Source organism: Heteronotia binoei, chromosome 1 (assembly GCF_032191835.1).
Source record: "Heteronotia binoei isolate CCM8104 ecotype False Entrance Well chromosome 1, APGP_CSIRO_Hbin_v1, whole genome shotgun sequence".
In the NCBI taxonomy this organism is placed as follows: Eukaryota; Metazoa; Chordata; class Lepidosauria; order Squamata; family Gekkonidae; genus Heteronotia; species Heteronotia binoei.
Genome location: NC_083223.1, coordinates 131,062,135 through 131,079,668, shown reverse-complemented (window position 1 = coordinate 131,079,668; position 17,534 = coordinate 131,062,135). Strand labels below are relative to the sequence as shown.

General features: G+C 41.3%; 1 protein-coding gene across 5 annotated transcripts in view; it reads right to left on the bottom strand.

The window, feature by feature from the left end:
* Nucleotides 1–17,534, bottom strand: part of SASH1 (SAM and SH3 domain containing 1) — a 1,059,311-nt gene that overhangs the window by 149,445 nt on the left and 892,332 nt on the right. For all 5 annotated transcript variants that reach the window (XM_060240717.1, XM_060240744.1, XM_060240734.1 and 2 more), the window contains exon 2: nucleotides 17,204–17,332. In XM_060240717.1, the coding sequence (XP_060096700.1) occupies nucleotides 17,204–17,332 (129 nt within the window). The remainder of the gene's footprint in view (nucleotides 1–17,203; nucleotides 17,333–17,534) is intronic.

The following is a 17,534-nucleotide window of genomic DNA, read 5'->3' as shown; positions in this document are numbered from 1 at the left end:
CTAAGAGCCAGCATGGGTTTCTCAAGAACAAGTCATGTCAGACTAACCTGATCTCTTTTGTTCAGAAAGTTACGACCTTGCTGGACCAGGGGAATGCTATAGACATAGTTTATCTTGACTGCAATAAGTTCCACATACTATCCTTGTTGACAAGTTGGTAAAATGTGCTTTGGATCTTGTTACTATTACGTGGATCTGTAACTGGTTGACAGATTGCACCCAAAGTGTGCTTGTGAATGGTTCCTCATCTTCTTGGAGAGGAGTGACAAGTAGAGTGCCTCAAGGATCTGTCCTGGGACCTGTTTTGTTCAACATCTTTATTAATGATTTGGATGAAGGAATAGAGGGAATGCTTATTAAATTTGCAGATGATACTGAATTGGGAGGGGTTGCAAATACAGTAGAAGACAGAAACAGGATCCAGGATGATCTTCAGGCTGAAAAACTGGGCTAAAACCAATAAAATGAATTTTAACAGGAATAAATGTAAAGTTCTGCATTTAGTTAGGAAAAATTCAATGCATGGTTATAGGATGGAGGAGACTTGTCATAGCAGTAGTATGTGCGAAAAGGATCTAGGGGTGTTAGTGGACCATACGTTGAACATGAGTCAACAGTGTGATGTGGTGGCTAAAAAGGCAAATGCAGTTTTGGGCTGTCTCAACAGAAGTATAGATCACGTGAAGTGATGGTATCACTTTGCTCTGGTAAGACCTCACGTGGAGTATTGTGTTCAGTTTTGGGCACCACATTTTAAGAAGGATATAGACAAGCTGGATATAGACAAGCTGGGTCCAGAGGAGGGCGACGAAGATGTAATGGAATCTTCAAGTACCTGAAGGGCTATCATATGGAGGATGGTGTGGAATTGTTTTCTGTGGCCCCAGAAGGTAGGACCAGAACCAATGGGTTGAAATTAAATCAAAAGAGTTTCTGGATCAACATTAGGAAGAACTTCCTGACCGTTAGAGCGGTTCCTCAGTGGAACACGCTTCCTCAGGAGGTGGTGGGCTCTCCTTCCTTGGAGGATTTTAAAAAGAGGCCAGATGGCCATCTGACAACAATGAGGATCCTGTGAATTTAGGGGTAGATATTTGTGAGTTTCCTGCATTGTGCAGAGGGTTGGACTAGATGGGAGGGACGGTGGCTCAGTGGTAGAGCATCTGCTTGGGAAGCAGAAGGTCCCAGGTTCAATCCCTGGCATCTCCAAAAAAGGGTCCAGGCAAATAGGTGTGAAAAACCTTAGCTTGAGACCCTGGAGAGCCACTGCCAGTCTGAGAAGACAATACTGACTTTGATGGACCAAGGGTCTGATTCAGTATAAGGCAGCTTCATATGTTCATATGTTCATATGTTCATATGTACCCTGGAAGTCCCTTCCAATTCTATGATTCTATGAACTACTTAAGCATATGGACTGGCACAGATTCTCTTGGGTTGGATTCTAATTTCATAGAAGCGATTTTTGCCACTTTTTTCTTTTTATTCCTCTGTGCTCTTCCAAAAGCTACTCTTGAACATCAGAGGACCATCAGGAACAGTACAGGTTGTAAACTGTGGGGTGAGCTGTGTTAGGAGAATCAGCAGAAACTGCCTTACTATTCTTATACAATCTCTTCTGTAAACAGAACAGGAGCTCATGTGATAGGTGATTCTTTCCACACATGGCAGCTCATACCATATCCCATTCTTTTCCCAGGGATCTTCCAACTTTCAGAAGCACAAGCAGCTAGAGAAAGATGAGAAAAAATGGCAAGATGATCTCATAATGCCATACGCCATACCCTGTACATATAATTTTGGGTCCAATCCTGATTTGGGTTTCATATCAAACCAACATTACATCAGGTGTTTGAAGATATGACAGGCATGCAAAAATATTTCTTTTTGCCCAAGGTAAGGTCAGTAAACTACTGGTATGAGAAGATATGTGGGAATATCCACAGAATAAAAGACAAAAGTTATGTGGATGTACTACTAAATTATCTTAATATCAATGTGGAAAGAAACAAGGTTTACCTTTTGGATGTTTGAAAGCACTGACCTTGTTCATATTTCAAAACATATTGGACCTAATAACTACAGTCAAGGCCTCTAGATGTGTGAAATTTATTTTGCTTTATTTGAAATATTGATTTGTCTCCTTTTCTCAAGAGGACCCAACAGGTAAAATTAATTTATGGATGCCACTTACATTGGGCATTCAACTAGCTGAATATGCTGAAATTAGTCATATGACTAGACTTAGTGTAAACTTTCTCTGCTAAATAAAAATGACAAGGGGAGGTTGTATGAATATCTTGAAGGGGCCTTACCTTATTTTAACATTGATTTCTATGAAAGAAAACTACATGTGGAATATTTATTCCATCTTTGAGTCAATTACTTTGGCAGCATTATCAATGCCCATCACCTCAGAACGGCACATCCTGAGGCACAGCAAACTCCTAGCTTGGTTTTGCATCTACAAGGCAGCTATCCAATATAAATTCAATATCCAATTTCAGTCAGCATATACTGTATGTGTCCTTAAGCACAGTTGAGTATAAAAGTTATTTTCCTGTGGAGTTTTACATTTTCTGTTATATTTTATATATTTAAAGATGACCAGCATCTAGAATAGAATAAACCGCATCTAAAATAGACCAGTATATCAATTTGTAACACATGTAACGTCACTATTTCTGATTCTGTCATTATGATTTATCCTAAAAAGATTATTTGCTAGCTGTGTAACTTGTATGTGTAAGCCCAGACGTGCAAGAGTAACAATTATGTTCAGATTTCACCTAGAAGCCATAACATTGGTGTTAAATTCCCACTGTCGCAAATTGTATCTAACTTACAAGCTGTGAAAGCCTCAGCCTTATGTATCTGTAGCTGCAATAAACTCTACAGAATCAGGTGTTGTTTGGCTATTGGTCATGATGGATGAGACAGACCAACACAGTTACATTTCACAGTTACAATTGTTCTTCAGTGCACTACAAAAAGTGGAACAAACTCTTTTTTGGGTAAGTTAAGGGCACAGATACAACTCCAACCTCAGAGGAATCAGGTAAATACACTAGTAAGTGTTGATATTCTGCCCCCCAAATAATTTTAAACAGACATCCATTTCAACTCCATCAGCAATGCATTCCATTTCAAACTCACACCCCTCAGTTTTTATTGTGAATGTAACAGTTCTTTCCAAAATGCTACAAAAAGCACAGGAAGAAGCCCAATATTTGAAAATCCAGGCAACTAACACTAAATTGAACAACAACAACACTAAACTGCTTCAGAGGCCAGCCAGCATATTAGTTAAGTAAAATTCCAGCTATCAGAATTTGTTTTTAAATAAATTAGCAAAAACCTTGAAATCACTGACTACAGTTAATACTGCAGAGGCCCTATTTCTGTTCACTTATGTTATAAATACAATTCAGTTGGCAAAACTTCAGAGAGCAATATATGCTTCTGCCATGGGACAGCCCTAATACAGTATGGCCAGACAAAGAGTAGTAGCAATATCTGATAGCTACCTTGTAGAATCAGAATTCTAGAAACACAAAATAATGACAGACCCCCAACATACTACAATTGATTTTTTTTTAAAAAAAACTGAGCATTCTTTAAAAGCAAGATTTATACTGAACAAGCTAACCACAAATTTATGTTTGCACTATCTGTTTGCTGTAATTGCATAAGCACATCAAGGCACAAATATGTATCAATCTGCATATTTCTGGAGTAGTTCACTCTCAGCATTTGTGTTTATACAACCAACTCAAATTAGTACTTATTAGCTGCTAATAGACAGCCAGCTAAGGGCAGCATCAAGTTGACCCAGAAGTGAGCTGGCCGGAAAAGGAACACCCGGGAGCGTCCTGACAGCCCATGGAAGAGGAACAGGCTGCAGGCGCCCTGGGGAGCATGTAGACTGCTCACACACCCTGTCTGTGGCTCCCCGAGTGCTTTCTGGGTGCTTCCCGGCCATCTAGATCAGTGGTTCCCAAACTTTGTGGTGCCGGGGACCGGCACCAGGGTCAGCCCACCCACCACGACCCCAGGGCTGGCATGGTGGGGGCGTCAAATTCAGCCCTGCCCCCCCGCAGCGCTGTGCAGCTTCCCTGCCACCTCCCTGCGGCCGTGCAGCCTCCTTGCCACCCCTCAGCAGCCGTGCAGCCTCCCCGCCACTCCTCTGTGACCGTGAAGCCTCCCTGCCACCCCCTCCGCGGCCGTGCAGCTTTCCTGCCCTGTCTCTCATCGCAGCGCCTCCACCACCACCCTCTGTTTCTGCCATTTTAAGGCAGAAGAAAGGGCGGTGAAGTGCCGCCTTCCCCGGCTCCTTAGGGGCTGATCGCTCCCTCCCCTGCACCGATCTCAATGGGAAAAACCTTTGTAGCAGTGGACGGCAACCCGCTGAAGAAGCGGCGCCGCCCTTGTCACCACCCCACTTCCTTCCCACGCCCAGGAAGTAAGTGGAGAGGAGGCAAGAGCAGGGTCACTTCTTCAGTGGGTTGCCGTCTGCTGCTACAAACGTTTTTCCCGCCGAGATCGGCATGGGGGGGGGGGTCAGCCCTTAAGGAGCCAGGGAAGGCGGTGCTTCACCGCCTTTTCTTCTGCCTTAAAACAGAGAGTGGTGGTGGAGGTGCGCGAGAAGAGACATGGGTGATGAGGCTGCACAGTGCTGCAGGGCGTGACAAATCTTATTAGCTATTAGGGTAAGGAAAGACATTCATAAAGTAAAGGCCAGAAAATCCACAGGTTTATGTAGAACCTTGACAGCCAGAGTCAGGAATTCAATGCTGAGCAAGGTACAGGAACCGATTTTACATTTTCCCCTTGAAAGCCATTTCTAAATTCCTGAGTCCATCTTCGGCCTATTTAAAATAACTGCATACTGGAGGTCTAAAACTCTTATGGTTGAATAAATAAGAGGACCTCATGCAAGAAGACCTTCTCTCAGCAGCTCCACACATCCCAAAAGGACCCTGTTAAAACTAGGAAACCATCATAAGTAAAATGCACCATGGAATAAAGTGCTACAGAGAGGCAGGGGATCAAGAAAAACAGCAAATTGTTTTGACTAGTTTCCCTTCCACTCTGCAGTGCTGTGGCACTGTGTTTTATGAGTGTTCTCCTTCTTTCAAAACACATAGGGGACTGCACAGAAGATCCTCAAACCCTCCCCATTCACACAACAGCAAGGTTTAACCACAAGGGTTTTTTTAATGCAGTCTTTATGCTACAGATAGTATCAACATAATTTGGCAATGGAAACATTAAGCTACACTTTTGAGTTCCACATCCAAACAAAAATGAACTGTGTTGCCAAAACTTTGTAGCAATAAGAGACACAGACTGCCACGAACTAAAAATAAAAAGTTCAACACATAATACACTGGGGAGACGGAAATATGCCTACATTTGCCATTTCTCCCCATAGTGCTTCTCCTGCTTTCCTCTCCCAACGAAAAGCTATCAAATGAGACTTGCATTTGCTCACATCTATTTAACTGTTTAACTCATGGCTCTACACCTTTAATGTGAACTAATTCACTTCACATGGCTTCTTCTAGACCACCTTCCACAACTGTGTAATGAAAAGAGCCAAATTAGGTCCATCTGTCTAAATGAAAGGGAGTTCTCAAGCCATAAACCCATGCTTCGATAACTGGCATAGAAGTCGCCAGGAGCTGCCTTCCAAAATTCCTGAATGTTAAGTCACAAGATTTCATTACTGTCAATCATTATCAGGAGGACTAGCCAGTATGCTGCAGTTTGAGGATAAAACAGTATCAAAGAAATAGGCAGAACTGCAATTCATTCCATCCATTCCAGACTGTCATGAAATAGGTTCTGATCTCTATAAATTCTACAGATGTCAGGTGGTTTATATCAGTCATTTAACTTTCCTTAGAAAGCTTACAGTGCAATTCTAAGCAGTTACATCCTTCTTGCCACTGAAGCCAATAGGCTTTAGAATGGTGTAACTCTTGTTTAGGACTGCACTGTCAAATTGTTCCATAGCCATAATTCTGTTTGATACTATTTTACTAGTTTACCAACATAGCAATCCTGGGGGGTGGGGGTGGAATTGGAATAGGGAGCCGACTGATGCCAACACCAGCATAACTCAAATTTATGCTGGTGTAAGAGGCATTTATGCTGGCAGAGGGCAGGAGCAGCGCTGCATGGCAGAATGACAGCATGAACCCCTGCACGGGCAGAAATGTGGGCATGTCAGTGACATGGCACCAGTTAGTCGGCTCCCAAAGTATTTTCAGCATTGGAATACCCCCCAGAACAGGCACCAAACTGCACCATCAAAAACACTGGCACAGCCCATTGGCCATGGTAATTCCCATTTCACTCCCCCCAAATCAGCTGCTGCCACACCCTGAGAAACCCAAGCAGCTCAGGATACCGACCAAGTGTGCATCCAATCAGCATGCCCTCTCACATGGGTCTAACCCTTTCCAGCACCCAATGATTACCACCCCTGCCCTACAAATGTCTCCAGGAGATAACTCCACAACTTCAAAAGCAGGGCACACAACGTGGGATGCTGTGTGACAGCTCCCAGCCATGTGGACTTAGAGCTAGCACGCACACACCTTGGTTGAAGGCAAAACATAGACAGAGCACCTAGTACTTCTGGGCAAACACTTGGGGGAGAGACACCATTAGGAGAGCAAAGTCTTCTCCCAGATTTCTGACTCACAATACAGCAGCTGTTTCACAGGGATCCCAAGGAACAGTAGCACATGAACAGGTAAGCAAGTAACCCTTCTCCCTATCCTCCCAGCCAACAGCAGCAGCACTGAGCTGCACTAGACATAAAAACTTCCCTTACTTAACCTGGTAGCGGAGGGGGGGCGGGGCAGAAATGCTCTCCCAGATGGACATGAACCCCCATGCACCAGGCTGTTGGTGCATTGGGGGCCATCCCAAAAAGTTGCTGGGGGAGAGGGCTGAATGTGGCACTACTGCACCATGCTGCATGTCCCACCAATGGACAGTGCTCCCTTGCACAAAATGCATCGGTGGGTGGAAAGCCCCTCCAACAAGAGTGGCAAAAGGTCCTACCTGATGATATAACCATTCCCTTGCAGGCGCTGAATGCACTGACACTGCTGAAATGGTGCGTCTCCAGACAGATGGAGCTACTGACAGGATGCTGGTTCAGGTGAGGATGATCTGGATTCCACAAACTACTGAGTCCCTCCATGCAACATTGGTGTGCCAGATGGGTCATTTGCAACTGCCAAGTGCCTTACAATCTGCCAAGGACTGTTGGCGGCTGCTCTACCATGCGTTTTCCCCATACACAGGTGCTGATCCAAAAAGGAAAGAAGTCACCTCATCCACCACGTGCCCTCCCTGCAAATAGAAGCTGGGCCTCAGGAACATGTGGATACAACCAGCCTCCTGTCCCTTCTCTACCCACACCCATAAGCACCCCCTAGCATGAAAGGACTGAGAGGAGGTCTGCATGTCAACACAGTGACCTCAGCCTTACCACTCTGTTGTCCCAGATTCTTTCTAATAAAGCTTACCCACTGTGCCCATTACAGGCGTTGGCAGTCGCAGACTGGGAGGTGGATGCACATGGGGGATACCGTGCAAGCCACACAGTCCTAACAGACAAAACTGTTATGGGGAGGGCTCATCTTGATGCTAATGCTGCCACAGCAGCAGACAGATGGGTGAGAGGGAAATGCTACATGACAGGCCACTGTTCCCCCAGCCAAAAGCACAGACAACAGACCCCAAAGCTGCAGGGCAATCCCATTAACTGGTTCAAATCACTTGGGGGCACCCCAAGGGGAGACATACTGCCACAGCAGTTAGTAAAGAGCCCTAACGTGCTCCCTAATGGATTGGTCATGCTGGTGGCCCCTGGGTCCAGGGAACCAGTATGGGCTGATGAACCGTGCAGGATTCCCTGTGCAAACAATGCTGTCAGCTTAAGAGGCCACTGCCTCATAAGGGCTTGAGAAGTACCATGCTGTGCTGAAGACTGGAGATGGTCAGTTTCAGAGGGCAGTGCCCTACGGAGGCCTGCTTGGCCCTTCTGGATTCCAGGTGCCCTGGGGATACTTGTCTATGCAAATGAGGGGCTCAGATGACACACAGCAGTCACTACTGGGCAACATCAGCTGCCAACAGCAAAACTGAAGGGCACAATGGTCAATATAAGCATCTGCCTACCAGATGACTTCCCTGCCTGACGGCTATCATGAAGGTAAATACTAAGGTAAATACTAATGAAGGTAAATACTAAAAGACCAATGCCATACTGGGAATTATTAGAAAGGGAACTGAAAACAAATCAGCCAGTATCATAATGTCCCTGTATAAATCGATGGTGCGGTCTCATTTGGAATACTATGTACAGTTCTGGTAACCGCACCTCAAAAAGGATATTATAGCATTGGAAAAAGTCCAGAAAAGGGCAACTAGAATGATTAAAGGGTTGGAACCATATGAAGAAAGGTTAAAACGCTTGGGGCTCTTTAGCTTGGAGAAATGTTGACTGCGGGGTGACATGACAAAGGTTTACAAGATTATGCATGGGATGGAGAAAGTAGAGAAAGAAGTCCTTTCCTCCCTTTCTCACAATACAAGCACTCGTGGGCATTCGATGAAATTGCTGAGCGGTCGGGTTAAAATGGATAGAAGGAAGTACTTCTTTACCCAAAGGGTGATTAACATGTGGAATTCACTGCCACAGGAGGTGGTGGCGGCTACAAGCATAGCCAGCTTTTAGAGGGGGTTAGATAAAAATATGGAGCAGAGGTACATCAGTGGCTATTAGCCACAGTGTGTGTGTGTGTGTGTGTATTGGCCACTGTATGACACAGAGTGTTGGACTGGATGGGCCATTGGCCTGATCCAACATGGCTTCTCTTATGTTCTTATCACTATGCACGCTGAACCTGGTCCCAGCCACCTAAAACTATCCCAGGACCCATTGAGCTAGGAGCATCCACCAGCACTGGGTGGATGACAGGGGCCTGCACCGTGGAAAGATTAGTTATCCACCACCCAATGCTTGTGGAAATTGGCTGTGAGGCTTTTGCGTGTTTTTTCGCAGATAACGTCTCATCACTCCGTTACAACCTCCCTGCCACAGTTGAAACAGTAAGTGAACTTGAGGCTCCGAGCACGTCTTCAGGTCCATTTCTGGTTCACTTTGACCCACTCAGCCTGGAGGAAGTTGACAGGATTCTCATTTCTCTGCACCCTACAACTTGTGTTTTGGATCTGTGCCCGTCCTGGCTGATAAAAGCTAGCCGGACGGTGTTATGTGATCCACTTCAATCTATTGTCAACAGATCCCTCATAGAGGGGGTCTTCCCCACACCATTTAAAGAGGCTGTGATCCACCCTCTCTTGAAGAAACCATCTTTAGACCCTAACCAATTTGGCCAACTATTGGCCGGTGTCAAACCTGCCCTTTTTGGGTAAGATTATAGAGAGGGCGGTGGCGACACAGTTACAGGGTTTCCTGGAGGAGGCTTCCATACTGGACCTGTTCCAGTCCAGCTTCCGCCCAGACCACGGGATGGAGACGGTGCTGGTTGCCGTCATGGATGACCTCCTGAGACATCTGGATCAGGGCAGCTCAGCATTACTGCTCCTATTAGACCAGTCGGCTGCATTCGACCACCAGCTGCTATCTAGCCGTCTTGCAGATGTGGGGATACAGGGGTCTGCCTTACAGTGGCTCTCCTCTTTCCTCCAAGGCAGGGACAAAGGGTGACGATTGGGGAAATGCTGTCCCAGAGACACTCACTTATCTGTGAGGTGCCCCAGGGGGCAGTTCTTCCCCCAATGTTGTTTAATATCTATATGTGCCCCCTTGCCCAGATTGTCAGGAGGTTTTGGCTGGGTTGCCATCAGTATGCGGATGACACCCAGCTGTATCTATTGATGGGTGGCTGGTCTGCCTGCGCCCCGGAGAACTTGGACCTGGCGCTGCAAGCCATGGTATCATAGCTCAGGTAGAGTCAGCTAAAGCTGAATCCAACGAAGACGGAGGTTCTCTATCTAAGTCGCAGCGGCCCGGGAAGGATGATTTCTCTACCAGCCGTTGATGGGGCGCCACTGACACCAGCATCGAGGGTTAAAAGCTTGGGAGTGCTCCTGCAGTTCTCCTTAACTATGGAGCCACTGCCAGAGCTGCTTTTTTTCACCTTCAGCGAACACGGCAGTTGGTCCCCTACCTTGAGCGCAGCGACTTAGCAATGGTGATCCATGCCTCAGTCACCTCAAGAATCGATTACTGTAACGCTCTCTACATGGGGCTGCCCTTGACTCAGATTCGGAAGCTGCAGCTAGTGCAGAATGCTGCAGCCAGGCTACTAATGGGGCTTCCTCGTCAGGAGCACATTCAGCCTGTGCTGAGAGAACATAAGAGAAGCATGTGGGATCAGGTCAATGGCCCATTCAGTCCAACACTCTGTGTCACACAGTAGCCACAAAAAAAAATTATATATATATAATTAATATGGCTAATAGCCACTGATGGACCTCTGCTCCATATTTTTATCTAACCCCCTCTTTTTTTTGGTATCAAACAATTTATTCATTTGCAATATATTGTTACAATAATCTTTTAAAAATTTTTAAAATAATACCAAATACATCGCTTTTCCCCCTCTCCACTCCTCCCCTCCTTTTTTTTTACCTCCGCCGGTGTTTACTAAAAATTAAAAGAAAAAGAAAGCAAGGTAACTTAACAAATCAAGAATCTCCATTTTAAAACCTTATAACAATACGGAAGAAATTAAAACAAAAAAAAATTCATCTTCATTTTTCAAAGAGAAATGTTCCCTTTATAGACTTTTCAAACTATAGTCCATTATTCCATTCAACTTTTATCCAAAAATCACTGTGTTCCCTTACTTTCCATTGTTTTTCAACATAGTTTTGAAATTTCTCCCAGTCCTTCCTAAACTTCTCCAAATCATAGTCTTTTAAGATTCTTGTAAGTTTGTCCATCTCACTGTTAAAAACCAGTCCCATTTATCTGGTATTTTATCTTGCTTCCATGACTGCACATACAATGTCCTTGCAGCTGAAAGCAGGTACCACAGCATCATTCTATCTTGTTTCAGAAAACTTTCCATTTGTAATCCCAACAAAAAAGAGTCTGGAGACCTCTTAATGTCATAGCCCAAAATTCTAGACATTTCTTTCTGGATCATTTGCCAAAATTGTTTTGCTTTTTCACAAGTCCACCACATATGGTAGAAAGATCCTTCATGTTTTTTACATTTCCAACATCTATCTGATTTCTGATTGTTCATTTTTGCCAGTTTCTTAGGTGTCATGTACCATCTAAACAACATTTTAAAACAGTTTTGTTTGATATTATAACATGTTGATATCTTCATAGAGTTCTTCCATAGATACTCCTAGGATTCCATTTGTATTTCTTTGTTAAAATTAATTGCCCATTTTATCATTTGAGATTTAACTACTTCATCTTCTGTAGACCACTTCAATAATAATTTATAAGTCCTTGAAATCAGTTTTTCATTCTTGCCCAACAGCATTTTTTCTAATTCTGTTTGCTCCTGTCTTATACCTTCATTTTTAATGTCCTGTTCCACCAAGCTCTTAATTTGTTGTAATTGAAACCAATTATATTTGTATTGTAATTCAGTGGCTGATTTTAGTTCCACCTTTCCTCCATGTATTTTTAATAGTTGGTTATACGCTAACCACATCCCTTCACTTGTCTCTGAAGATAATTTAATAACTTCAGTTGGTACAATCCATAGTGGCTTTCTCTCATCACCATATTTTTTGTATTTTAACCAAGTACTTAGCAAATTTCTTCTTTTATAATGGTGTGAGAAAAAACCATCCATCTTATTTTTCCCATACAACATATAAGAATGCCAACCAAAAATATTTCCATGACCTTCTAAAGCCAACAGTTTCTTATTTAATAATGTCATCCACTCTTTAATCCAAACCAAACTCACTGCATCATGGTACAATTTTAGATCCGGTAGTTGAAAACCTCCCCTTTCTTTTGCATCAGTTAAAATTTTCATTTTAATTCTTGGTTTTCTTCCTGCCCATACAAATTCTGAAACTTTTCTTTGCCATTTGGTAAACTGTTTATTGTCCTTCACTATTGGAATTGTTTGAAACAAAAACATAATTCTTGGTAGAACATTCATTTTAATTGCAGCGATTCTGCACAGCAAAGACAAATTCAGTTTATTCCATTTAATCAAATCTTTATCAGTTTTCCACCAAAGCTTTTTATAGTTATTTTTGTATAAATCTATATTTTTCATGGTAACTTCCACACCTAAATATTTTACTTTTGAAGTGACCTCACACTCTGTTACACTTTGCAGTTCCTCCTGCCGACTCTTTGACATATTTTTACACAAAATTTTCAATTTTTCTTTATTTATATAAAAGCCAGCCAATTCTGTATTTTATGAAGCAGCAATCGTGTCGCAGTTAACGGATTTTCATTAATAAACATTACATCATCGGCAAACGCTTTACATTTATAGGAAAACCCTCTTAATTTCAGCCCCTCTATCTCATTGTCATCCTGTATTTGTCTGAGCACAATCTCTAATGTCATTATGACTATCAATGGAGATAGAGGGCAACCTTGCCTTGTTCCTTTACCGATCTTCATTTTCTCTGTCAAATCTGCATTTATACAAATTTTTGCTTGCTGTTCAGTGTATATTGCTTTAACCATTCTTATGAAATCTTCTCCTAATCCCAATTTCTCCATCACTGCAAACATAAAATTCAAATTCAAATTATCAAAGGCCTTCTCTGCATCTGCAAAAAATAATGCCACTTACTTTTCCGGGTGCTTCTCATAATATTCAACAATATCAATAACAGTTCTAATATTGTCTCTAATTTGTCTCCTGGGTAGAAATCCTGCTTGTTCTTCTTTGATAAAGTTATTCAAATGCTGTTTGAGTCGTTCTGCTAGTATCCTAGCATATATTTTATAGTTATTCTTAAGTAATGAAATTGGTCTATAATTTTTTACATTTGTTGTGTCTCTATCTTCTTTTGGTATCAGCAAAATTGTAGCTTCCTTCCATGTATTTGGAATTATCCCATCAATCCTTATGATGTTCATCAGCTTCTGGAACTTAGGCACCAATATCTCTGCGAGGACTTTATAAAATTTTGCAGTAAAACCATCTGGACCTGGTGCTTTTCCCATTTTCATTGAATTTATGGCTGCTTCAACTTCATTTTTTCCAATTGGTTCATTTAATACCTTTTCCATATTATCTGTTAAGGGATTTACTTGAATTTTCCGTAAATATGCATCTATTTTACTTTTATCCACCTTTTGACTTGAAATAACTTAGCATAATATTTGTAAAATTCCCTTTTGATTCCTGCTTGATCAACAATTTCTTTACCTCCTGATATAATTTTGTTTACAAATTTATTTTCCCTTTTTTTCTTCATTTGGCAAGCCAGGTATTTTCCAGGTTTATTTGCTCCTTCAAAAGATTTCTGTTGAAGTCTCTTAAGGTTCCATTCAACTTCTTTAATAAATGTCTCAATTGATTCTGCAATATTGTAATTTCCCTTATTATTTTCTTTTCCCCCGGTCTTTTTTTCAATTCCTGTTCTTTTTTCCCCAATCTCTTTTTGAATGTCCAACATTTGTTTCTCCTGGGCCCTTTTATCCTTATTATTCATTGTAATTAAAATGCCTCTCATTACTGCTTTGTACGCGTCCCACACAGTTTGAAATTGAATGTCCTCCTTTTCATTTATTTGGAAGAAAGCTTTAGTTTCTTTTTCAAGAGACACAACTATCTCAGATTTCTGTAGCAAATATTCATTTATTCTCCATCTCCTGATCTTTTTCACACTCTTTGCTGACCACACCAATGGATTGTGATCAGTTCCAACTTTAGAAAGAATCTCTATTTTTTGTCATAAATCCTAGATCTTTTGTCATCCATAACATATCAGTTCTTGAGAAAGAGTTATGCCTAGCTGAAAAGAAGGTATAGTCCTGCACTTTAGCATTAAATTTCCTCTATATATCTTCTAAACTTTCTTGTTTTACTAAATAAAAAAATGACTTTGGTAACTTCCCCTCTTTATTCGTTTTCTCTGGTCTCCCTGATCTATTCAGATCATTAACAATTGTTCCATTAAAATCTCCCATTACCATTAGTTGTTCATAAGTCACTTGATCTAGTTGTTGCACAATATCTTTAAAGAAGGAGTCTTTCGCCCCATTAGGGGCATACAGTCCCAACAACAATTTCTTTTTGTCATTCATTGTCACTTCCACAGCTAAATATCTTCCTTCATTGTCCTTAAAAATCAATTTTGGATCCAAATCCTGTTTAACATAAAACATCATTCCCATTTTTTTCTCCTTAGCCAAAAAAAAAAAATCATTTACCCAATTGTTTATTCCATAAAAATCTGTAATCCGCTTGTTTAATATGTTCAAGTTCATTTATATCCCGCCCTTCCCACCGAAGTGGCTCAGGGCGGCTTGATGTACTTCTTGTAGACAAATTATGTTACATTTTTGTTTCTTAATCCAATGAAATGTAGCCTTTCTTTTTTTGCGGTGAATTTAGTCTGTTTACACTCCAAGATAATAATTTGTAATCCATAATGATTCTTCTTTTATTCTGTATCATCAAAGTCCCTGTGATCCTCAAAAAACTTTCTCATTGCTTGAACATTATTAATCGTAATTCTTTTGCCTCCATGTTCAAAGCTTAAGCCTTCTGGTAGAATCCATCTATATCACACATCTCTGTCTCACAATTTATCAGTCAGTTTCTTGTATAATCTTCTGTCATTTATGACCTTTTTTGGCAATTCTTTCATAATTCTCACTCTACTTTATCCACTTCCAAAGCTTTTTCAAATTGTTTACTTAGGATTCTTCCCACCATATCCCTTCACACAAAACTTACTACCACATCTCTTGGTAGCTTATTTTTTTTTTGCATACATTGAGTTGACTCTATATATATATAATCATAAAGATGACTAGAATGTTCAGGGTCCATATCCAAAAACTCAACAATTATTCCTGTTATGTATGTCTTCAAATCTAGTTCTTCATTTTCAGGCACTCCTCTCAAAGGTATCTGGTTTTCCATTAGTTTACAGTCTTGTAGAACTACTTTCTCCTGCAACTTATTAATCATGGAATCTTGGAAAATCACTTTATTTTCCACAATGTGTACTTTGTTTAATGTTGCTTGTGAGTCTTTTCTGAGATCCTCAATCTCTTTCTTAATTTCCAATCACCATGTAGTTTTAGAGCTCCTGCAGGTCCGTTTTTAAAATATGTGCCTTTAAGGCTAAGCAGGAAGCAGGAAACAGGAAGGGCTTCGGCGAACGGCCCCTCCCTTTGTTTTGCTTTCGTTTTCAGATCAAGTAAAGTTCTGCAGGAACAAGACTCAGTAAGTATTTGTGTGTGTGAGAGAGGGATGGGGCAAGAGATTCCTTGGTTTGGAGGCCCTCCCCCCACTTTAGAAAGCATGGGGTGGGAGGGAAATGTCTACTGGGCACTCTATTATTCCCTATGGAGAACGATTCCCATAGGGAATAATGGGGAATTGATCCGTGGGTATTGGGGGCTCTGGGGAGGGCTATGTTTTGAGGTAGAGGCACCAAATTTTTAGTATAGCATCTAATGCCTCTCCCCAAAATACCCCCCAAGTTTCAAAACGATTGGACCAGGGGGTCCAATTCTATGAGCCCCAAAAGATGGTGCCCCTATCCTTCATTATTTCCTATGGAAGAAAGGCATTTAAAAAGGTGTGCTGTCCCTATAAATGTGATGGCTAGAACTTCCTTGGAGTTCAATTATGCTTGTCACACCCTTGTTCCTGGCTCCACCCCAATGTCTCCTGGCTCCACCCCCAAAGTCCCCAGATATTTCTTGAATTGGACTTGGCAACCCTATTTGTGCCACTAGAACAATCTACAAGTCTGTTTCGCAAACGCTTTTGGCCTTTGGAAAGTCTCTCTTAACTTTCTAGGCAGACTTTCTGCTATAAAGATATCAGCTATGTGTTTGGATCTAAGTTTTGACAGTATTCTTGTTGCTGTGTAGGGAGTTTATCCAAGATAAGAAAAAGGCCAGATCAGCATACACATATCTAGTATTTTATATTGTGTCAATTTCTGAAAGTAAATTCGTATAAGCAGATAATAACAAGTAGTCCAGTGACTCAAAGAACAATTAAAGGCCTGTCAAAAACCCCATGACTCAGAACAATGGTGCAGTCTCTTCCTCAGCCACATAGAATAATTAACACATTCAATTTAGAAGAGTTAAATCACACTGTGTGCCCTATCCTTAGGGGGGCATTCACAACAACACATTAACAAGCAGTGTTACTTTGATAAGCAGAGACAGTTAACTTTTTGCCCTTTCCCAAGTACCACCCATGCTAGGTAATACCAAAAAATTTAAATTGGAGTGATTTTGAACTTCCGCCTTTACTAATATAAATATTGTTTTTGTTTGGCCACTCAACAACAATGCCTTTCTACCTAGTTATTATATGTATATTTTTCATTAGCTGATTTAGTTCTTGGAAGTTAAGTTCTCTAGTTATTCCTCTGGGGAAAGTCAGTCTATAACTTAATTAATCTAGCTGTTCTCTCTCCTGAACAGTGGTCCCAGCTGCCCAGAAATGTAAATTCAGCTATTTTTAGATCCTGACAAAGATCACATAGAAAGTATCACAAATGTCATTACTTTAACATTACAAGACATCAATTTAGACATTAATAGAATAAAACTGCACTGATGTTAGCGTTCAACATTTATTTCAATGTTTAGCAAAACTTCTCAACCAAAGCTGCTAAACACCTCAAGAGTGGGTATGATATATATAGACGAAGCAGACAGATCACCCCTTGACAACAATAATTAATAAGCTTTCAACAGTTCTTTCAGTCACACATTCAGCTTGGGTTAAGTCATAGCAAACATTTTTTTTTCTACCATTGCAAACAGCCTTTAATAGGAAGACTGCTACAATGTTCAATGGCACTTTTATAAATTTTATGTCTTTTGATAAAAACGAAATCCAAGGCTGATCTTGAGTATGAGTTCCTTGACTCAAGACAATATTTCAGAACTCTCAGAATGATCTGAAATTTCAGAATGGACACTTATTTGTTATTGACTTACCAAATCAAGGTCTTGGGAAACTCTCCGTTTGCGCAGCTCTTCCATTCTCTCACATACATCACTAAAGCAAGTATTATAATAATCAGCATACTGTTGAGCCAAGTCATCAATGTTGCCCAAAGACCCATCCTATAGGGAAAACACAGAAGGAATAATAATGCTTAATTACTACACCGATGTTGGTAGATTTTAAAAAAGCTTATAATTATGCAAAAGAGTATATACTCAGTTCAAAATGCTTTGAATGTCAGACATATAGTTTACCACTTCAAAAATGTTATCAGTCTTATTCAGAAACAACACAGATTGCTGCAGACCAAAAATGCTTCCC